At 62.5% G+C, this 22,127-nt stretch overlaps 2 protein-coding genes across 3 annotated transcripts in view; both read right to left on the bottom strand.

Annotated features, from left to right (window-relative positions):
- SYT2 (synaptotagmin 2) overlaps positions 1-5,397 on the bottom strand; it is a 40,541-nt gene extending 35,144 nt beyond the window's left edge. Inside the window, exon 1 of the mRNA XM_054713016.1 lies at positions 5,378-5,397. The gene's annotated coding sequence lies outside the window, so the exon portion shown is untranslated. The remainder of the gene's footprint in view (positions 1-5,377) is intronic.
- Positions 5,398-13,647: 8,250 nt separating this feature from the next.
- Positions 13,648-22,127, bottom strand: part of KDM5B (lysine demethylase 5B) — a 37,934-nt gene continuing 29,454 nt past the window's right edge. The window contains exons 21-27 of one of the 2 annotated variants that reach the window (XM_054712905.1): positions 20,061-20,240; positions 19,403-19,561; positions 17,696-18,181; positions 16,674-16,782; positions 15,842-15,996; positions 14,728-15,048; positions 13,648-14,227 (exon numbers count right to left, since the gene is read on the bottom strand). In XM_054712905.1, coding sequence (XP_054568880.1) covers positions 13,985-14,227; positions 14,728-15,048; positions 15,842-15,996; positions 16,674-16,782; positions 17,696-18,181; positions 19,403-19,561; positions 20,061-20,240 — 1,653 coding nt within the window. In that variant the 3' untranslated portion in view covers positions 13,648-13,984. Of the gene's footprint in view, positions 14,298-14,727; positions 15,049-15,841; positions 15,997-16,673; positions 16,783-17,695; positions 18,182-19,402; positions 19,562-20,060; positions 20,241-22,127 lie in introns of both variants that reach the window. The other variant, XM_054712906.1, reaches the window with a different exon arrangement.

Here is a 22,127-nt window from a genome sequence, read left to right as displayed (position 1 = left end):
GCCCAAGGTCACCTGGAGGATGAGAGGCAGATCCTGCCTCCCACCTCGGAGCGCATCCCAGAGCCCACCCTGCCAGGCGTCCTGTCCCATCGGCGTGCCCTCCACACACACCTGCCCGTGTCAGGCGAGCCCTGACATCCCAGGAGGAGGCCCAGGAGCGCCTGTGCCCTCACCCCATTGACCATGAATCATGGTGGCCACCCACCCGCTACTCCCACTCTGCCAGTGACCTCTTTGTCAACCCTTCGAGCGCTGAGCATCTTTTACTTCACCCCAATTACCGTCATTGTCATGAAATAATCAATCGTGTGATCCTTTTGCTTCATGTCTCGCTTCCTTCGGACGATAAGGGTCATGAGGGCAGGGCCTGCGTCCACTCTATCTTTGTCACCACCGTAGCCTGGCAGAGAGTGCCTGCTCGTGAATTCTTGTTGCATAGATGAATGAATGAATGAGTGAGAGGGGGACTGGCCAGTGTGACACGGTGAGAGGCTGCAAGGCCAGGGGTCCCAGCCTCTCGTCCTGGCTCCAACCCTGGGGACAGGGAACCGGCAGAACTTGGGACACAGGTGGAACGTGTCATCACGGGGGAATCAGAAGCAGCCCCTGCTTCGGGTGAGCCCTTCCTGTCAGCGAGCGGGTTTACTCAGCCCAGATACCATCTCAGATGCCTTTCTCTCCCTCCCCTCTTCCCCACAACCTCTGTCACTAGGACAGGGACTGGTCCCGGACCCACTGTCTCGTTCACCTTCCCACCATGCCTTCTGCTCTGAGCGCCGCAGCCCGCCAATGCCGCCTCCAGAACGTGCTTGCCGCTTCGCCTGCATTCGCTCCTGGTCACAGATGGCGGCGGCGGCGGTTTGGAGTCTAAAGTTCGCAAGCAGACCCCACCACTGCCAGGCTGAGCATTCTTGGGGGCTCCCAGGGGCCCGTGGACCACGCTTTGAGAATCACGGTCCTAGGGCATCTATCTCACGGAATCACCCCCAGAGCCAGATCCCACCTGCTGTCCCAGCGAGGCCTGTGGAGCCGGGGCCGGCGGGGGGGGGGGGGGGGGGTGCGGGCCTCTCCTGCCTGCCCTCCCCAGGCCTGCAGATCTCCCTGTCTACACCCCAGGGACGCCCTCATCCCCTGCAGCGGTGAGGACCTGGCTCTGTCACCGTCGTGGCCCCGGGGCAGCCCTGCTGCTCCCCCACCAGCCGCCCTGAGAAGCCCAGACCTCTGGCCGGGCTGTGATGCAGGCCAGGCCTGGTTGCCCCCCTGCCTCCGGCAGCAGCCGCAGCTCCCAGCATCCAGGAGCTAATCCAATTTCTCGGCTGCGTTTTCCCTTTGCCTCCTGCAGCGCCAGGATTGATGTGGAGCCAGGGCGGCTTATTAACTCGGTGAGAGTCAAACTGGGAGAGGGAGTGTCTCCGCTCCCCTCCTCCCCCCTCCCCTCAATTAGCTCCACGCTTCTCTTCTCGCCAGCACCGGTCCTAGCCCGGGTCACCGCTAACTTTCTGTGGTTCTCACTTGTGAGGTGATGTCAGCGCCCCCCCCCCCGCCGGGTGCTTCCCCAGGACCCCAGAGCCTCTCCCCTAGGCTCTCACCCATCCTCTGCATGCTCCACGGGCAGGCAGCAGACGAACCCTCTCTCAGGTGGAAACAAGAGACCCCAAGGAGACCCTCTCCTGACTTTACAACAGCAGGGTACCCCCCCCTTCTTTTCCTGCCCGACTTCCAATTGGGGGGGGCTGCTTGGTGGCACCAAAAACCTCTGAGATTCAGGGGCCAGTATCCTATGCTGCTAGTGGGCAAAGTCTGGGAGGGACCTGGAACTCAGCACCCCCCCGGCCCCCCACTCCCACCCACCCCCACCCCGTGTGGGCACTCTGTCCTCGTCCGGTCCGGAAACCCTCTGGGGAGGCGTTTGCTCACTCCCTTTGTGTCCTGACGTTTAACTGTGGGCCCTTTGCTGAAGTCCAGGTCTCTTTAGGGGAAGCCAGCAGCCAGGCGCTCCCTGCAGTCCAGGCTCCCAGGGACTGGTCCCGGCCCTCTCAGCCTGGAGCCAAGTTTACCCTTCACTCTGGGCCACTGCCCTGGACTGTCAGTTCCAGGGATGAAGAGGGTGGCAGGGGCCGACCCTTCGCAGAAGTTAAGCTTCGACCAGAGGCAGCTCGCGAGGCACGAAGGACGGCCTGAAGCTCAGAAGGGTGAGGTGCAGAGGGGCCACCAAGGAGGCTGGAGCGGCTCTTCCCGCTGCACCTTTCAGAAAATCGGGTGGAAAGTGCTCCCCCATCTGGGGACCCAACGGAGCCTGGCCGGTGGGCAGGGGAGGGGCCTCCTTCACAGGAACTGATTCCTTTCACCCTCCCCCCAAACAACCTGCGTCACAGACAGGAATTCTGTGCCCATTCTACAGATGGGAAGACCGAGGGAGGTGGGATCACTTGCCCAAAGTCAGGGCGAGTGGCAGAAGCAGGCGGAAGCCAGGCAGGCAGTCTGGCTTCGTGGGAAGAATATCCCTGACGTGACTTTTCTCCAGCAAAGCGTTGCTCCTCACCGGCTTCCTGTGACTGAGTCCAGGCCTCTCTGCTTTGTGCCGGCGGAGAGACGCCGCCGGCTGCACCTGTCCAGCCGGCCAGTTAACCGTTACCCTTGACTGTGGGGTGAGTATCGTTACCTGTTCCACAGGTGAAATTCTCCAGACCTGGTCAGGTGACCCCATTCTACGCTCTCAACACATCCTGCATGCCTTCCTAACACCTGTCACAGTTACGGTGCGTTCTTTTAAAATATATGTATTTTTTAATTGATGTCAGAGAGGAGGGGAGAGGGAGAGAGAGATGGAAACATCCATGATGAGAGAGAACCATGGATCGGCTGCCTCCTGCACATCCCACACTGGGGATCCAGCCCACAACCTGGGCATGTGCCCTGACCAGAATCGAACCCTGACCTCCTGGTTCGTAGGTCGACGCTCAACCACGGAGCCACGCCGGCCGGGCCCACCTTTTGAAGAGCGTGGCTGCCACCCGGGCTTTCGCGCTCTCTGGCTCCAGGAGAGCAAACCCCGCTCCGCCCGGAACCTGGGTCAGCAAAGCCCCCACGCCACGCTCTGAACTGACTGAACGCGTTTCTGCTCACGCACGGCCTTGCCTGCCCGAGGACACTCCTGTCCAGGACGGCTGACCAGCCGTTCTTCCCGAACACCGAGCCCCTGCCTTTCCTCCATGCTCACTGTCCTGCCCACACCCACTCCCAGGCCTCCTGCCACCCCTCCCTCTACTCGCTCTCCAAGAGGCTGCACAGTCTGGGGGTGGAGAGCAGAGACCCCACCGAGAGAGGACCTCATCCAGAGAAGGGGAAGGGCCTGGGGCTGGTGGGCGTGCACCATCGCCCCAAGTTCCTGTCCCCCAAGTTCCTCCCCAGCGAGGTCTCTCTGGTGGTCCTCAACCCCACCCCCCGCCCCCAGGTCCTTGCACCCCTGTCCCATCCGCTGGAAGCTGCCTGAGGGGGAGGTCAGAGGCACCCAGACCCAGCTCCAGAAAGGGCCTCCCTGCCCCTGGCGTGCCTTTGACGTGGACGGAGAAAGCCAGGACCAGCCAGAGAGGAGCCGCTGCCAGCTTGTCTGTAGGGGAAAGAGCCACGTTTATCAACACCAACCCCGCTCCCACCCGGGTCCTGGGTCCTGGTCTGTGGGTGCCAGGCCCATCAGGCTGCAAAGCTGAGCAAGAGGACTGTGTTGGCATCACCACCCCCTCCCCCCCCCAATAAAGTTGCCCAAAAAGCTCCTGGAACAAAGCTGACTCACAGGAGCAGCCTGGGGCCCAGGACCAGGGCCAGGTGAGGCGGGAGTTGGAGTACTTCTCTCTGCCCCCCCGCCCCCAGCTTCCCTGCAGCCCCCCAGCTCCTCCTTGGGCAAGACAGGAAGGGGAGGGGTGAGGACCAAGCCTGAGAGGCCCCCAGAAAAAGCCAGGCCCCAAGGGGCTTCCTAGACGAGGAGGCCGGAGACCTGTCTGAGAGCCAGGTGGGCAGAGGCAGGCCACATGGCAGACGGAGGCCAGGACTGAGGGGTCAGGCAGCGCTGGTCCGCCCCAGGGGCCCATGACGGAGGTGGGGCTGGACTCCCTGGGCCTGGCCACAGGGGCCTGGTGGGGCCCCTACGCTGACTCACACCCCCCCCCCCAGGCCCCGGCACAGGCTGCAGCTGGCAGTGCCCGCCAGGACGCAGGCCAGGCCAGCACGTCCCACTGCATCAGCACTGCCCTGCCCCTCCAACCCGGCCCTTGGGGTGCTGGGCATGGCTCCCCTTTGCATCTCGTCCTGCAGCCTGGAGGCTGGGCTCAGACCTGAGCAGGGGAGACAGCGACAGGGCTAAGGGCTGCCCTGCCCCTCATGGCCACCCCTCTGAAGCAGTGCCCGGTCACCCGGGCTCGATGGTCCAGTTGGGGACCATGTATACCACACGGGGCAGCCGTGGGCGGAGGGGAGAGGGAAGCCTCCATCTCCCGTCAGACCCTCGCCCACCTGCCTGTCTTTCTGGGCACCCAGACCCTAAGGAGTTCCCCTGCTCATGCCCACCCTCCCCATCTGGGTGTGCCCACCCGTGGGCCCTGCTCTCTCTTCCTCCTGCTGGCCTGCGAGCACCCACTTCTCTCCCTAACTGGGAGGGGGTGCTGCCAAGGGGAGGGGGGCTCTGGCAGCCCCCACATACCCGGGGCTGGGGTGTCCGGGAGGCACCTTCAGGATGTGGGGATGAAAAGGGGGGAGGAGGGGGAGGGGACCTGGGGTCAAGGGCTGGAAGCCTAAGTGATGTCTTTTTAGTTAAAAACCCTGTGCCCTGAAATAGGGGTGAGGGAAAAGCAGGGGAGGGGGCCCCCCATGGGAAAGGTCAGGGAGGAGTCCAAGAGGGCTGGGTGGGGAGCTGAGCCCTGGGGAGGCGCTGGTGCGGACAGGACGCCCTGTCCTGCTGAGTCATGAGATTTGCGGAGATGGGGGGGGGCCGCCATCGCCCCAAGTTCCTGTCCCAGCGCCTCCCGACCCCGCCGTGTATCCCACCCTCGCCAGGATCGGGGCCTCTGCTTCCTGGGGCCCCGGCCCTCCCCGCCCTCCCACCACGGCGGGACCAGGTCCCCAAGTTGGAGGCGGGGGCGCCCTGCGCTGCGGCTCATCCCGGGAGCCGGCGGAGTCTGCGCCCCCCTCCCGCCCTGAACCCGCAGAGAAGCCGGGTCCCCAGGACGAGCCTCCCGTCCGGACACGTCCAACTCGCCGGGCCGCAACTTCCCGACCCCCCAGCCCCGCGCAGGGTCCCCCCGGCGCCCCGGGCTGCGCAGAGAGCCCGCGGGAGGAGAAACTTTGGGGGCAGGGGTGCCCCGCAGGCGCGGTGCGTACTCACCGGAGCGGCCGCAGCGGCAGGAGGACCCCGGCCCCGCGCGAGGGCGCCGTGAGGGGCGGCGGCGAGGACGCGCTGGCCCGGCCCCGGCCCCAGTCCCCGCGCCGGCCCGGCCCCAACTCGGCCAGAGGCTCTGCCGCAGATCGCGGAGCGGTGCCCGCGGAGCGGGAGGGGGCGGAGGGGGAGGGGGCGGAGGAGCGGGAGGAGGAGCGGGAGGAGCGGGAGGGCGGTGCGCGCTGCGGCGCGGGGCGGGGCCGGAGGGGGAGGGCAGAAGGCGGAGGGAGGAGGAGGGAGAGGGAGGAGGGGGCCGGAGGAGGGAGAGCAAAGAGCGGGGAGGAGGAGGGGGGAGGGGGGGAGGGGAGGAGGGGGTGGACCCACCCTTGGCATGCTCCCCCCCCCCGCCCCCTGTAGCGCAGCCCGCGGCTCCCAGCGCCCAGCCTCCGGCTGAAGGTCAGAAAGAGGCCTCATGGCCCGTTAAGGCCACATTATCGGGAGCCCCCTCCCCAACAGCCATTTGCGATCTGAGCCCCTCCCCTCCCCCTCCCCCTCCACCCCCAGGACACCGCCGCCTACAGGTGTCACCTGGAGGGCAGGGGCTCTGAGCCTGAGGGCTGGTGAGGAAGAGGGGGGTCCTGGGGAGAAGTTAAAGGTGCCTGGAACCCGGGAGGGGGAGGGGGAGGGGAGGAGGGGGAGGGGGAGGGGGAGGAAGAGAGGGAGCTCGCATTGGTTAAAGACCAGGGTTTCCACACAAGCTAGTTTCTTCATGCCGACATGTCCCTTTATTTAATTTATTATTTTTAAAATATATTTTTATTGATTTCAGAGAGGAAGGGAGAGGGAGAGATAGAAACATCAATGATGAGAGAGAGTGGTTGATGGACTGCCTCCTGCATGCCCTCCACTGGGGATGGAGCCTGCAACCCAGGCGTGTGCCCTTGACTGTGATCAAACCCGGGACCCTTCAGTCCACAGGCCAACGCTCTATCCACTGAGCCACACCAGCCAGGGTTGGCATGTCCCTTTAAAGCGGGTCGTTTGTAGTGTGGATCGCGTGGCGGTGGGAAGGGCCTGGGGAGACCGGGGCCTGGGGGGGGGGGGGGGGGGGCTGCACAGACAACCTGGGGCCCCTCGGGGAGGAGGGGCAGGCCCCGCCCCTCCCGCAGCACAATTGGAAGATCCACTTCAGTCTGGGCGCCACCTTTATAGCAGAATCCTGGGGGGGGGGAGAGGCAGCGGAAGCTGTTTTCCCATCACTTCGCCGGGAACACCGGGTACAACTGGAGGCCATCCATTAGCCGGCCTCAGAGCACCGGGCGGGCAGCGGCTGCCACCTCCCGGCTGTGAGGAGCGGTGATGACAGACCTCGGGGAGTCCTGGGGGAGGCAGGCGGGACCCACCGCCCCGAGGCCTGGAGGTCAGCCCCCCCACCCCCGCCCCCCGCAGCGCAGCCTGGGCCAGGGCAGAGGAGGAAGGGGGAGTCCGTCTGTCGTCGTGACTGGGACGGGACGCCGGGCCCCACCCTTCGCCAGGCCATCCTAGGACGGTGGCTTGGCCAGACCGGCCGCTGTGCCCCGTTCTCTCTGTCCTGCTCCCCGCACGGACAGTGAATCTGCAGGGCGCAGAGCCAGAAAGGGCCGCAGCCTCCTGGCATGGAGCCAGGAGCCCAGCCGCGCGACTGGCCGGCTCGCTGCCCCCCACTCCACCGGAAGCCTGTTCCCAGCCGGCTCAGGCCGGTGGAGGAAGGCGGCCTGCCTGCCAGCCAGGGAGTCGGCGCTGCCATCCATTTTATTCCGTGAAAAATGGGGTGTCCCCGGCCGCGGCCGCAATGTTCTTTTAACTTGTCAGGACCGGGAGTGTCTCCATTAGAAGCCCAATCAGGAGCTCAGCATTCCTCTTGCTTATTCCCCCAGGCCTCGGGGGACAGGAAGGGAAAAGACCCACACCCAGCCTCTCAAACTCCAAATTCCGTCCCGTCCAGATCAGCGCTCGGGGTCTCACGTGCTCCTTCTGAGCCGCGAGGGTGAGGCAGGGCTGGCTGTCGATTCTGAGAGCTCAGGAAGGAGGGGTCGTAACCTCTCGACTGCTCTTTCTTTTCTTTTTTTAAAATATTTTTTTTAGCTGAAACTGGTTTGGCTCAGTGGATGGAGCGTCGGCCTGTGGACTGAGGGGTCCCAGGTTCGATTCCGGTCAAGGGCATGTACCTTGGTTGCGGGCACATCCCCAGTAGGGGGTGTGCAGGAGGCAGCTAATCGATGTTTCTCTCTCATCGATGTTTCTAACCCTCTCTCTTCCTCTCTGTAAAAAATCAATAAAATATATACAAATATATATATATATATATAAATATATATATATATATATTTTTATTTTTATTGAGAGGAAGGGAGAGGGAGAGATAGAAGCATCAATGATGAAAGAGAATCATGGATCGGCTGCCTCCTGTACGTCTCCTACTGGGGATCGAGCCCGCAACCCAGGCATGTGCCCTGACTGGGAATTGAACCCGGGACCCTTCAGTCCTCAGGCTGACGCTCTATCCACTGAGCCACACCAGCTAGAGCTATTTTTAAAATGTATTTTAGAGAGAGAGGAAGGGAGAGAGGAGAGAGAGAGAGAAACATTGATTTGTCCCACTTATGGATGCATTCACTGGGTGATTCTTGTGTGTGCCCTGACTGGGGATTAAACCTTGGTATCTGGATGATGTTCCAACCCACTGAGCTACCCGGCCAGGGCTCTTCCTGCTGGGTTTTCCTGGCTACGAGAGGGGACGGCAGCGTCTCCCCTGCTGAACCCTCCCTGCCAGTGGGCCCACAGCACCTGCCTTTACTCACACACACACACACACCCACCCGTTCTGGTGAGGACTGCTCACGACGCTTTTCCAAGCTCTGCGGTCCCCAGCCCGGTGGTGTGTCCACGCTGCAGGCACTGGACAGGACAGCTCCCGCTCCCTGCTCTCAGCGCCGTCCCACGGTCCCAGCGTGGATGCAGACTCCGTGGGCTGCGGCCCCAGCCTCCCCTGCCTGGGCCGCGAGTGCAAATCTGGAACAAAGGCTCTTAAGCTTCAGCCTCATTCCTGTAGCCATCACCCATCCGGTCCATAAAATCCTACCTCCTCCTGGGACGCTGCCTGCCAGGTGCCTGCCAGGTGCCGGTCAGGTGCCGGCCAGGGCTACGAGGAGGTGCCTGCTCTCACCTGGGCCAGCTCAGGCCTCGCGGGGGAGGCAGATTGAGGCGACCAGTCAGCTGAGGGAGGGAGGGAGGTGCACGGGAACCTGAGAGAGAGCACCTCCTTCACCTGGTGGGAGGCCGGAAGTTGCCTGCCCACGGCCTCCAGGTCGGCAACACAGAGCATGGCCCTGGGGCAGGGCACGGGCGCCGAAGCCCTCACCCAAGACCCCGGGGTTGGGGTCGGAAGCTGTGACCTTCGGCATGTCTCTCAGCCTCTCCACGGCCTCAGCTGCTCTATCTGTTTGGCAGATGAAGGAATTGCAAAGGTTCAATAAAACGTCTGACACCACCCTAGCTGGTTTGGCTCAACGGATAGAGCATCAGCCTGCGGACTGAAGGGTCCCAGGTTCGGTTCTGGCCAAGGGCACATGCCCAGGTTGCAGGCTCCATCCCCAGTGTGGGGTGTGCAGGAGGCAGTCGATTGGTTCTCTCTCATCATTGATGTTTCTATCTCTCTCTCCTCCCTTCCTCTCTGAAATAAATAAAATATATTTTAAAAAATCAAACAACAAAAAACGTCTGACACCGAGCAGGCTCTCAGCACAGGGAGCCACACAGTCCTGCTTCGGGCAATGGAAACAGCTAAAGCCAACAGGGGACAACCTCGCACTGACGTTCCGGCCGCCCTCGCCCACACCCACAGGAAGTGACCTCACGCGTGTTAGAATTACGTCCACATAAACCCTAAGAACGGACGGTGCGGGCACTTAGTGCTAGGAAGCATCTGAGGAACGCAGCGGCATGGCTGAGACCACGGTGCCGTGGGAAGCAAGGTCCGTGTTAACCGGACCTGGGTCATGGTCTGGGCTCAGCCACCAGCTCCAAGCCCCCTAAGTCCTATGTGCCTCCCCCCACACACACACCTGCTTCCCCGGGCTCAGTCTGTGGGCCAGAGGAACGATCAGCACCCATGTCTGAGGCCCCAGCCTGAGGCCCCAGCCAGCCCTCCCACAGTCCGTCCTGGCCCTTCTCCTCTGAGGAGGCTCTGGGGCAGCAGTCACAGGTGTCCGGGCAGCACACCTGCCCTCCGACCAGGCCAGCCTCTCCCTGCAACCTCCCAGGATCCAGAGGAGAGGCTGGACCCTCCATCTCTACTCTTCCCATCAATAAGCCTATTCCAAGGCCCAGGCCGGAAGGTGTTGTTCAGGAAGGGCATGGAGCCCCGGTATGCCTGAACGCTCCGAAGGCTGCCTACACTCACCCCCTAGTAATGCAGGTTAATTATTACCTGGTTAATGATGCGGATTAACTGGTTAGTGCTTCGGATTTTGTCATCAAAGAAAACACAACAATTTCAAGAGAAACATCTAGAGTGCTTTATTCAAAGTAATGTCCATCGCTAGCACTTTTCTTCAAAATAATGAAAGCTTCCTGCAAATGCTCTTTTTTTTTTTTTTTGGCACAAAATTTGACATTTTTAAGCGTATAAATATCTATGATGTTAACACCTTCAGAAAATTTGACATATGAAGTTTTGAAGCTTGTTGTCAATACAATAGCATACATATCAAATCGCATATATGTCAAAAGCGTAACCCCATCGATTGAAAAGAATCCGCATCATTAACTGGTTCACCTAGTAACTGGCAAAAGCGGGACAAACCCCACGCGGCAGGAAGATCCATGGCTCTTGTGGGGACTCATGGTGCCCTCTGGTGGCCAAGCCGAGTGGCAGCCAGAGTTGCCTTCAGCCACAGCTCTCCTCTGGGCGGCTCAGTGGAAATAGGGCCCAGGGGAGTCTTTCTATCCAGGCACTTCCCCCCACCCCCATCTCAGTCCCTCTCCAAACGGCCCTCCTTTCTGGACGCAGTTCCCCCCCAAAGCTGTTCTCTCTTGTGTTTGAGGAACTTATTGGGGGGGGGGGGCGGGGAAGGAGGGCCAGCGGAGTGGGATGGGAATGAGATGGAGTCAGGCTGGGCACTCACGCGTGCCCGGGCGACAGGGCCCAGGCCTGTGCCCGCTGCCTCCTGTGGGACCGCCTGAGGCTGCACAGCGGGACCCGGGCAGCCCTGAGACGCTGTGGAGACGGCATTGGTCACTTGTCCTGTGTCTGTGAGGGGGACCCCTCAGGCCTTTGTCCTTGTGACGATGGTCATTGCAGCTCCAGACGGCGCTAGATTTCCAGAGCTCGCTAGAAAACAAGTGCCTCACAACCGGGGCCACAAAAAAAGCAAATGACTTCTGGCAGCTGTAGCCCCAAGCCACACGGCCCACTCTGTGTCTGGGAACAAGAGAGGGGGGGGGGTGCAGCAGGGAGAGGCGTGAAGCAGGCTCCCCAACACCGGGACCCCATGTGCTCAGGCCGAAACCCAGAGCCTGCAACAAGGAGCCAGCCAAGCCCCCGGAGACGGGCTCCCCCCAGAACGAGGTGCAGGCCCAGGTCGGTCTCCTCTCCTCTGATTGCAAAGCCCCTCTCTAGCACCGGCCACCTCTTCAGTGAGACGGATACTAGCCACGTGCCATGGAGGGTCACCCGAAGGAACGGTGACCACTTACTAGTAGCGTTAAGTGAGCAGAATCCCAAGTCTGCTGGAAGGGCCGAGTCCGTGGCTCAGGATGGCTCCAGGAGCCCCCTGGTCCGAGCCAGCTCATTTCTCCCGAGAAATCACCCCTGGCCCGGGCCTGCCGAGCACCCACAGCCTCTTCTCACCTGTTCAGTGGTATTTGTTCCCAGCTCTGTAATAGTCGATCTATAGGGACTGCTTTAATCATTACATAGATCAATGAAATGAGTGCAAGAGTTTTTTAAAATTTTTATTTCAGAGGAGGAGAGAGAGATGGAAACATCAATGATGAGAGAGAACCATTGAGCGGCTGCCTCCTGCACGCCCTGCACTGGAGATAAGAGCCTGCAACCAGGCATGTGCTCTTGACCGGGAATCTCACTGTGAATCCGTGACCTCCTGGTTCATAGGTCAATCAATGCTCAACCACTGAGCAACACCAGACGGGCTACACGTGTCTTTCGTCCCTCGTCGCCCTTCCTATCCCAAGCCTGTGCCAAAGGGTCTTTAGTCCGTGTTCCCACTGGGGTTATGGAAAAGTACTGGCAAGGGCAGGCTTGGAACCAGGGACGTTTGCCAGGAGCTCGGTTTTCTTGGGAAGAGAGGGTGTTTTTGGCTCTTGCTTTAAATAGAGCCAAGAACTTTGTTTCCTCAGAAAGGCCCTTTTTAAGTTTGTCTGCTTTCCCACGTGAGGGAAGAGCAGGATCAGGCCCTCCGCGTCCCCTCACCTGGGACAGGTCACACGGCTCTGTCCACCCTGTCGCAGTGCAGCAGGGGGCCCCGGAACCAGACGCCCCCAAACCCGCCGTGCCCAGCCCCGCGTCCTGGCACGGGGAGCCCAGAACAAACGGGAGCGGGCCGGCTCCGGCTGGCTTTCAGCGCTCACTGGAGGACAAAGCGTGGCCGCACGCCTCCTGCCCGGCCCTGGGACACGCAGAGCTGGGACACAGAGCTGCACCAAGTGACACGCGCTTTACAGATGGGCTCTTTAAGCTTTGAAATGGGCTTACAACCGTTTTCCTTTGTGTAAGTTCCTATTGAGACAATGTGCTGTTTGGGCGGCTCTTTGGTAACATTTCTATCACAATCCCCGTCCCCGCACGCGTGCCCCCATCGCGCCCCCCCCCCCATCTGGGGAAGCTGAGGCTTAAAGGGCCGGGCAAGGCTGAGGCCCCGTGCTCCGTGCTCTCCGCTGTGTCCTCAGCTCTTCTCCCCGGCATGCGGTTCCGAGTACGAGATCCTAAGCTCCGCGTCGTGGAACGAAACGGGAGACTCGGGTTCTACCCGCTTCCCCCCCAGGCGGCCGCTCTGGCTTTAACGAGACAGAAACCTCCTGGGAAGCTGGAAGGAAGGTGCCAGCCGCCGGCCTCCCACAGCGCGTCCGAGACTCTCTCAGGCCGGAGGCTGCACGAGAAACGCCCGAGTCTGACGTGGACGCTGGGCCGGGCCCCTCGCAGCCGCTCCCCTCGGGGCTGAGGGCCGACATGGAAAAGGCAGCGTTTGCCTTTGTTCCCATGTTCAGGCGTTTCTGTGGGACACAGCCTGGCCTCACAGGGAACCCTCAACACACGGTTTTTAGGGAACACCCCTCTGCAGTGGTCCCAGGCACCCCAGCATCGGCTGGAAGGCAACGTCCTGAGATAGAAACACCAGTGACGAGAGGTCTGTGGGACCGGTGCTCGGGCAGGGCTGGTGCACTGACCAGCAGCTGACATTCTTGACCTTCAGGGACCTGTGACTCTCACTCCTGCCTTTCCCCTCGTCAGCGAGGCAGACTCCCCCTCAACACGGGCGCTTCTGGCTGGCACTGTGTACGACCCACAGGTGAACAAGCAAAGCTGGTGGGGCAGGGAGCTGGGCACCAGGTGGGCAGACGCTCTCTGCAGCAAAGGCTTCCTCTAAGCTTCCGTCTCATCTCAACGCTGCGGGACAGCGGGCATCCTGTCCCAGGGTCGAGGGCTCTAAGGATTTGGACATTTAAAAAGGCTGAACTGCCGTATCCCAGACTGCACCTGGAGAGTTGTCTGTGGGCCCCATCACCCATCAGACAAGGCGACACCCTGCTTCCCAGACCCTTAGGTGTCCCCTGACACTTCACCCAGATCCCCGTCAGCTCACAGGGAACGAGAGGCCACTCCTGCACGGAGCACGGATCCCGAGTCTGGGAGCGACTGCCCGCGCGGAGGAAGCAGGGCCTCGGACACCGTTTCTATCCTCGACGCGTGGGGCTGGAGCAGCGGCCCCGAGTGTGAGCAGCACGCCCACGGCCGCCGCAGCCCGGCTGGGCAGAGGCCAGCGCACGCGCCCCCGGCAGAGCGAGAAGGGCTGCAGTCCGGTGGCTCCCGCAGGACCGAGCACTTATCCACAGTCATCGCCAGAGAGACAAGCCACCGAAGGAGCAGGGGGAGGCGGCCGGAGACGCCCCGCTGGGCAGCCCTCGGCACTCGCTAGGCCACGGGCTCATCGGGGACACCGGGACCGACCGACACGGGCGCTCCGCACACCACCCACATGCTGAACACTAACACGCTCATGGGAAGTTTGTTTGTTTTAATTCCAGCCACTGAAACAACATGGAAGTTATTGCTCAGATAAATAAACCTAGTCTACGAGGAAAAAGAAAAGCGGATAAAGAAACAACAAAACCCCAAAGTGAAAACTCAAGTTCCCAATATGGTAACAGTAAACGGAGAACTCCTCCCACGAGGATTTACTGGAATTCCTGTGCCTCTGGGCACGAGACGGAGCTGGGCTGGTGGGGGTCCGGCAGCGCGTGGGGTGCTGTGCGTGAGAAGGTGCGAGCGCCAGAGCCTCCGGTGGGCGGGAACCCTGCCACACAGCCAGCATGTCACCCAACAACCACAAACGGCTCTTAAGGAAAAAATACAAAAGGTGTCAAAAAATTTTTTAGTTGTTTTTTTTCTTTTTTCCAAAGAGTTCTGGAAAACGATCCATTCGGAATAGAAATAGCACCGTGTACAGGCTGGTCTGACCCAGTCCTGTGGCTTTGCTGAGGAACGGCGGCGGCCCCTCCACAAGGGGCGGGTTTATTTCCGGCTCGGCGCGGCCGTCCCGGCGCAGCGCGCACAGACGTAGTCCTCCTTCGCCGCCATCTCTGGGGAGACACCAACACAGACCTGATGGAACCACTGGTTGCAGCTGCCATCACACTGGACCCAGTCCACCTGGTTACAAAGAGCAGGGAGACGGGTGTTGAGGGGAGAACGGGCGCATCCGGCAGGCCCCGCAGAGCATCCAGGCCGGCGCCGCCGCGGCCGCCCCACCACGGGGACGGCAGCGAAGCAACCGAGTCAGAGCCGCTCTTCGTCGTGGCTGCCTTGGGGCCGAGACAGCGCCCGTGACTCTGAGCCACGGCGCCATCGCACCCCCCACCTGCCGAGCGCCAGGGCGGTGGCGCCGGAGGAGCAGGAAGAGGAAGGAGGAAGGAGAAGAGTTTCTTCAGGAAAAGGGAGAAGACCCGGAGCGGTGAGAGCGGAGCCCGGCGGAGAGGTCCCTCAGAGCGGAGCAGGCAGCAGGACAGACAGACCGGCGGGGCGGGCGGGCACAGGCGCGGAGCTAAGGGGAAGCGCGTCCTCGAGGCCAAGCCGCACTGACCTCATCGCCCTCCGGCTGCAGGCAGCTCCCAGCCGGGCAGATGGCGTCTTCGTCCTCAGAGTCCTCCTGCTCCGAGGAGGATGTGTCCGAGGGCAGGGAGTGGGTGTCGGCCGGGCGGACCGCCGCGTAGCCGCGCTCGCTCTCTAACGGGAAAGCGTCCGTGTCCTGGGGGTGGCCCAGTCTGATCCTCTTCCTCCCGGGGGCCCACACCTTCCGCACGCGGCCCCAGTGCTCGCCGGCGAGGCCGTCTCTCTCGGGGCGGCGCTTCGGCTTCCTCTCCAGGCTGCTGCTTCCCTCCCGCTGGGCACGGCAGCACTCGCTCTGGGGGGGTGAGAGCAAAGCGGCTTACCTCCAGCTGCCCACACCCAACCCCCGCGAGGCTGCGGTCCGCCGTGAGAGCCCACGCGCCCGTCAATGCTGAGAACCACTGCCTGGACCCACGTCACCCCTCCCCCGGGTCCCGCGGGACGGCAGCCTCCCGCAAGTGCCTCACAGGGTTCTGGGAAAAGATGCTCCAGACACACCCAACCCCCAGGCGACCCACCCGCACGGGCGGTGGGCGCCGCCTCCCTCCTTCCTTCAGCGGCAGCCAGAGGCGGGACTGACTGCAGAGCCTATCCCGACCCCGGCTCCTAGGGAACCCGCAGCACCCCCTCCTCCAAGGACGGGCCCCCGCCCGCAGACGTGCAGGGCACACGGCCGCAGCAGCCTCGGTGCTCATGAGACTCCCCGATCCCAGCGTATTCCAGGCCCTGAGGGTTACGGGTCCGTGAGCGCAGGACAGGGGGACGCAGCCCGTGCACCCAGGCAGCACTCGGCACCGACCCCGTCCTCCCACCAGCTCTCATGAGGTCAGAGGCACGAAGCAGGAGCTAAACAGTAACTCGGAAAACGCCTGAGAATTCTGAAGGTTTCTCTCAAAAGGCTTCCCACTATGACCGCCTCTCATCTCTGCTGCGTCTCTCACAGGAGAAAGGTAACCGCCGCCGCCGCCGCCTTTACACCGAGGCGGGAGCGGTGGTGCACGGCACCTGCTCCCTGCAGACACCTGTCCCTCCAGACAAGAGGCACCTCCGCCCCCCAGGCCGCCGCGCCCTCCCCGCCACACACTCACCTTCTCGCCGCCGGGTCTGCCCGGGGAGCTGCGGCCCGTCTGCAGGGCGGGGCTGGGCTTCGTGAGCAGTGTCCGGTAAAGCTCCTGGATCTCAGGAAGGGTGACCTGGAGCAGCTGAGCCTCCATCAGCAGCTCGCTCACTTCTGGGCTCACACCTGCCACAGAGCAGATGGGTCACCACGCTGACGGCCACGGGGTCGCCATCCCGACGGCCAGACCTGGGGCACGCGGAGGGGCCCGGCCAGCCACCACCCCGTCCTTCCGAGTCCACCTTCACCCAACGCCTGAAGCAGTGAACACAACTGAGCCCACATTCCATCTCCTGAGTCCCCTGACAACCAGGGGCGCCCTGACCCTACCCCGGCCCGGCACCGACCCTGCTCACTCCGCTCCCCGAACGCCGCGAGAGCCCGTCTGCCGCAACAGCGCTGACAGACGGCACCGAGCCCGGGCGCGGGCACCGCTTCCGCAGGCTCGCGGGCGGGGGGAGGGGAGGAGAGGGGAGAGGGAGGGAGAGGAGAGGGGAGGGAGGGGAGGAGGCGGCTCTCCGTGGCTCATCTCCCGGATCCCGTCCCCACGGCTCAGCCCCTGAGGGAGCGCGGCCTTGATCCTCAGCTGAGATGGCGTCACCATCCTCTCCTGCAGGGATGGCTACGCGGCCCTGTCTCCTGATCAGAGACGTTCACACAGGCTCCTCCTCTACGTGCGAACGCCTGGTCCCCGCTCCCACGTGAGGACGAGGCTCTCGGCTGTGGATGGCACTCCTCGCCCACAGCAAGGACCCCTGCGCGACCGCCTGGGCGACCCCGCCTCGCACCAGCACGAAACGCACCGTGGAGGGGAACGCAGCTCCATCCGGCCGAGAAGGGGGCGTGCAGAGACGAGCTCCTGCTGTCCTGGTCGCCGGGCTCGGGGGACGCGGTGCCGGGAGGCTGGGGCGCCTGCAGGGAGGAAGCAGGGCAGTCAGGTCACTGGCCCACGAGCCTCGGCCTCCTGACTCCAGGGGAGGGCACCACAGGAAGCCGGCGCGTCCTCTGCCGTTTCCGACAGACAACCGCACGCGGGAGCGGCCAGGAGAAACGCTCCTCTGACCCCCAGTCAGTAAGTTAACAGCCGTGTTCTCCCCTCGACGAGCAAACACGGCCCTGGCAGAGCCTGCGCTCGGGGACACGCGTCTCCCGCGGGCGGCCCACGGCCACCTCTCGCCTGGGCAACAAAGTGTGACCCACCGTGTGCCCAGTGCCAGGCCTGATCTCCAACGCCTGGACAGAGTGCAAACAATGAGAAACTCGAGGACCACTTCCTGTCCTGCTCTCTGGCCTGCTGACCTCTGACCTCACAGGACTCGTACGGCTTGTGTCCCTCGCTTGAGGGCGCCGTGACCTCCTGCCGGCCAGCCGGTTCCCCTGGGGGAGGAAGCTGCCTCCGGGGGCAGTTCCCCGGGACAGAGACGCGGCCCGGCCCGTGGTGGTCGGAACTCTGCTTTCACAGGAAGCTCAAAGGCGGGTGAGACCTCGGCCTCTCCCTGGTGCCTGGACCCTTCAGCCTGTCCTTCCCCCAGAACAGCAGGCAGAGGGCCAGGTCCTTTCTACTCAGCGAGTCTGAGAAGAACGAGGAAACGAGCAAAAAATATATATACACACACACACGTACCAGACATGTGCCTGAGCCCTACACATACATGGAAACAGAGACAGGGTGGAGGAGACAGGGTGGAGGAGACGAGTCCTGGCCACTGGAGCTGGGAAAACAGCCCCGGGGTGGGGGCCAGGACCAGCCGCACCCGAGCGCAGGCTCCGTGGGAAAAAGATGCCGAGGAGCCGCTCCCACAGCCAGCAGAGAAGCTCGGCTCACCTTGCTGGTCTCGGACGCCGGTCCGGCCGCGGCTGGCCACCTGCTGTGGGACAGCCCGGGCCCCGTGCGCGCCTGCACGGGCGTGAGGCTCCCGGACGCCAGCAGCTGCTGGGCCCTGTGCTGCCAGCTCACCGTCCTCTCGATCATGTAGCGCAGGGCGTCGCCCTCGGGCAGGCGCACGCGGAGGCGCTGCAGGGAGGCCAGCAGCGGCAGGATCTTCTCCAGCGGGGGCTTCTCGGAGCGCCGGCAGAGGGGACACAGCCAGATGCGGGGGCCTGGCGAGGCGCCGGGCACCGCCACGCAGCCCGTGTGGAAGGCGTCGCGGCAGAGCTCGCACTGGACCATGGGGGCGGCCGGGGCCTTCTGGCACAGGCACACCTTCGTCTCCGCCTCCTGGCCGGGCGCCAGCAGCTTCCCCTCGTTGGCCAGGCGCAGGGACTGCAGGGCCTCCATCTCCCGGAGGCGGGCTTCCCCCAGGGCCGCCATCTGAAAGGCACCGACCAGAGGACGGCGTCACACGTGTGCAGTGCGAGCAACACCGTGCCTGCCTGCAGGCGGCCGTGTGAGAGGCGTGGCTGGCACGCGCCCGGCACTGGATGTGAGCAAACCCTTCACGTGCGCCCCGAGCGTCTAACTTGCTGCCCCCTCGTCTCCTACAGAAGGGCCTGCTCCGCACACGCTCCGTGCACTGACTCCCGAGCTCTCCGCCGGCTCTCAGCCCCGTTGCTGCAGACGAGGTGCCTCCTGGAGCAGCTGCCTCACGACCTTTGGCCGTGTCTGCCGTCTGCAGCACCAGCCGTGTGCGCGCTGGACCCCCAACCACAGGCAGTGACCCCGGGCCCCTCGTGAAGGGTCCGTGATGGGTGATGGGGAAGATGTGGCACACACACAGCGAGACACGGCTCAGCCGTGACGAGAAGGAAGCCCTGCCATTTGCAACAACGTGGAGGGACCCGAGGGCGCAGCTACTGGAGGTGAAACAAGTCAGACAGAGAGACCAGTCGTGTCTCTTCCACTGGAACCTAGAAACCCCGAGCTCAGGTACCGAGAACAGAGTGGTGGTGCCAGGGGCAGGGTGGCGAGTGGGCAAGGTGGGTGCAGGGGGTCAGAAGGTCCGGACGCCCAGCTTTCAGCGCAGCAAGTCCTGGGGCAGCACACGGGGGGGGGGGGGGGGGGGGGGGGCCTGCACTGCGTGTGGGAAGGCGCTCAGAGGCCGGCAGATCCTAAAAGTTCTTACTGAAAAGTCTGTGTGGTGAGGGGTGTTGGACGTGTGACCGTTCACAACACAAACAGCCACTCGTTCTCTGTCGTCCAGAACTAGAGCCACGTTCTATGTCGATGGTACTTCCCCCCAAATCACACTCCCGCCCCGAGCTGTGCTGCTCACTGAACACGGGCATCCTGGATCGCAGCGCCCGCTAAGCGCAGGCCCCCAGGCGCCCAACCGGCTCTCGGCCTTTCTCCCTGAAGGTCGCCAGCACCCAGGACCCCGCCCCCAGGTCTGCTGGCCTCTGTGCATCTTCCCCGGGACACTTTCCCTTCCACAAGTCTCAGGGAGTCTTTCTGGGAAAGTTGAGTGTCCATAACATGACTCTCCTGCTTGCCCTCCCCACAGACGTGTAATGGGGCGGGGCGGGGGGGTCGTCAGGGGGGAGGGAATAGGGAGAGGGGAGAGGGGAGAGGGGAGAAGGGGAGGGGCCTACGCACAGCGGCTGCCGTCTCCTTGCTCTCGGCCAGGGCGCGCTCCAGGTCGCTCAGGCTCTCCAGCCGGCTGCCCCGCTTCTTCCCACTGGGCAAGGGCTCCTTCAACTTCCTCTGCTTCCGCTTTGACCCCAAAAGGCCGACGTCACAGCGAGGACACAGCACCTAACGAGGGCGCAGCACAAGCTCGGCCCCGGCTTCAGACACGGCCCACGGGCCCCAGAGCCGGGCACTTTCTGACCGTCCAGCATTTTATCTGTGACGAGCAGCCCTGACTGAGGAAGGAAGACGGGGCGAAGGGAGAAAGAAAGCATCACATCTCGCCAAGCATGGACCTCGATCCCAGTCATGACAGGACCAGCCTCAGCTCAGGGGACCGCAGAGTGAGGACCGCCCTCCCGAGAGGGGCAGGGGCAGCTCCCTGCCCGCGGGTGGGAAGCCCCATCTCAACACGATGGGAACTTCAAGGAGGAAAGCCCTTCCCCTGACACCGAGCGCCTCCTCGCGACGCCCACACACGCGTGGCCGTGGTGTCGCTGGAAGCTCGGAAGGCGCTCCCTGCTCCACCGCACAAACGGCTCCTGCGGCACAGAGGGGCCGTGGTGCCTGTTGGGAAGGAAGGGGCTGCCCGCGCCCGGGAGCAAGGTGTGCGGCCGCTGCTTACCTCCAGGAGGGAGTACGGGGAGTTCTCCATCAAGAATGTGTTGGCAGCACATTCCTTCCAGGCCTGGACCTCGGCGACCAGGGCCTCCAGCCGCGGCAGGGAGCTCAGGTGCACGGGGATGCAGCGGCCGCGCGTGACCAGCTCCACCAGCGTGTCCAACACGGGCACGCGCCCTCCGGCCTACACACCGAGAGGAGAGCAGCCCGATTCAGACTGGGCCTCCTCCACCGCGGCCACCCGTTAAATACAGACGGGGCCCCCAAACCTGCCAGCTGACGCACGGCAGCGGGAGGGTCCTGTTCCGTGTGACCAGTGAGTACAGAAGCCGGGAAACCGCCCCGGCCCAGGGACAACCGTGAGCCCGACTACACTGAGGCCCCTTCGTCCAACGAGGCCCTTCAGCTCACGGGGCACCTGGCTGCCGCGGGCGGGTGCAAAGCCATTCCAGACCGTGCACCCCTGCAGCAGCCAACAGACTCCACACGGACTCAGATAAAAGCAACACAACCACCCCTTACTCCAACCCACTCGCCAGTGACGAGCTAATCAGAACGAATGACCAGGCGAGGACCGTGAGCCCAGCCAGCCCGCGGCCGTTCCCTGGGCCCCATCCCCAGGAGCTGACACCGATCCCCAGGGAAGGGGCAGTGGCTGGCATCTCTACAAGACGTGGTGCAGATGCTGCTGGTCCTGGGCCCCCGCCTTGAGAATGAAACACCCCGACTGGAAGAATCTAGCACTGGGTGGGGCGGGGACAGCAGTGAGTCAATAGACATATCCAGAACCAGGACAGACCTTTCTTAAACTGTTTCCCACCCATTTTGGAGCGAGGAAGGGAGAGGGAGAGAGAACAACAGCAACTGGCTGCGTCCTGCATGTCCCCTCCTGGGGATCGAGCCCCCCCACCAGGACACATCCAACCGGAAAGCCAACCGGCGGCCTCAGGACCTGGGACGATGCTCAGCCAACGTGGCCACAATGGCCAGAGCTCCCCGGAATCCAAGTCTAAAACGGTCAACTTGAATCCATCAAGGCTTCGATGCCGACTTCCAATTTATAGGAAAAGGAACACACCACAAAGAGCCAAGCAGACAACCCGGAGGTCAGACACGCTACACGCTAATGGTTCTGGACGACATGGGATGCCAGCAGAACAGCTGCTCTTCCAGGAATCCAGCACGACCGCGTGGCCGTCTGGGACCGTCGGGCGTAGTGCGAGGCAGTATACACGTCACGAAACACGGAAGGAGGAAACCTATCCAGACATCTGGGCCGACTTCCTGACTTCACGTGCCCCATCTCCTCGCGGCGATGACCTCACCTTTCGGCTAATTCCTCGAGTTCCGACATCACTGATGAGAGCCTGCATCTGAACTGCCCAAAGAAGTTCACAGACACAGTGGGAACTTCCCTCGGTCACTCTGTGGCTAGCTGGGCTCACGCCCTCACTATGTATTAACGTTTATCACACAACACATCCGCTCTTCCCTATTAACTGGGACAGATGCCCCGACGTTTGTTGCAAACATCTGGCTAAAAATGTCCTGTCTGGCATTTGTCAGCAATTGATTATTTGGCACCTCTTAAAATAACACAAATGTTCAGAAAACAAGGTGGTATTTTATTCCTAGAATCTGATAGCTGTAAAAAAACAGAATTTGAAACTCAAAAACAATATAAATTAAAAATTTGAAGCATAGCCCATTGAGCAGTTCAAAGATCTTTTTTCTCAATAGGTCCAGAAGACCTTGTGGTTTATGAAGATTAGAGAGAAAGAAGACACTCCCACATCAACCGCTTTTCAAATGAAGTCGCCACGGAAGCTGGCCAGGCCCCCGGATGCACTGTCACTATCTCTTCAGCTGACAAACAGTCCGTGGGTACAGCCCCTGGACAGGGCACAAGCACCGAGGCCAGAGCCTTTGGAACTCTGAGCGTCACTTCTGAGGGACCGAGAGGCACTGCTGGTCACGCCCCGCCACCTGGTGCAATTCCTGGGCCTCGAGGCTGCGTCTGGCTCTGTAATCACGTCACGGACGGACTGAACCCATGACCCTCGATTGCCTC

This window comes from Eptesicus fuscus, chromosome 24 (assembly GCF_027574615.1).
Source record: "Eptesicus fuscus isolate TK198812 chromosome 24, DD_ASM_mEF_20220401, whole genome shotgun sequence".
In the NCBI taxonomy this organism is placed as follows: Eukaryota; Metazoa; Chordata; class Mammalia; order Chiroptera; family Vespertilionidae; genus Eptesicus; species Eptesicus fuscus.
The sequence above is the reverse complement of the archived record's forward strand: the minus strand, read 5'-3'. Positions and strand labels throughout refer to the sequence as shown.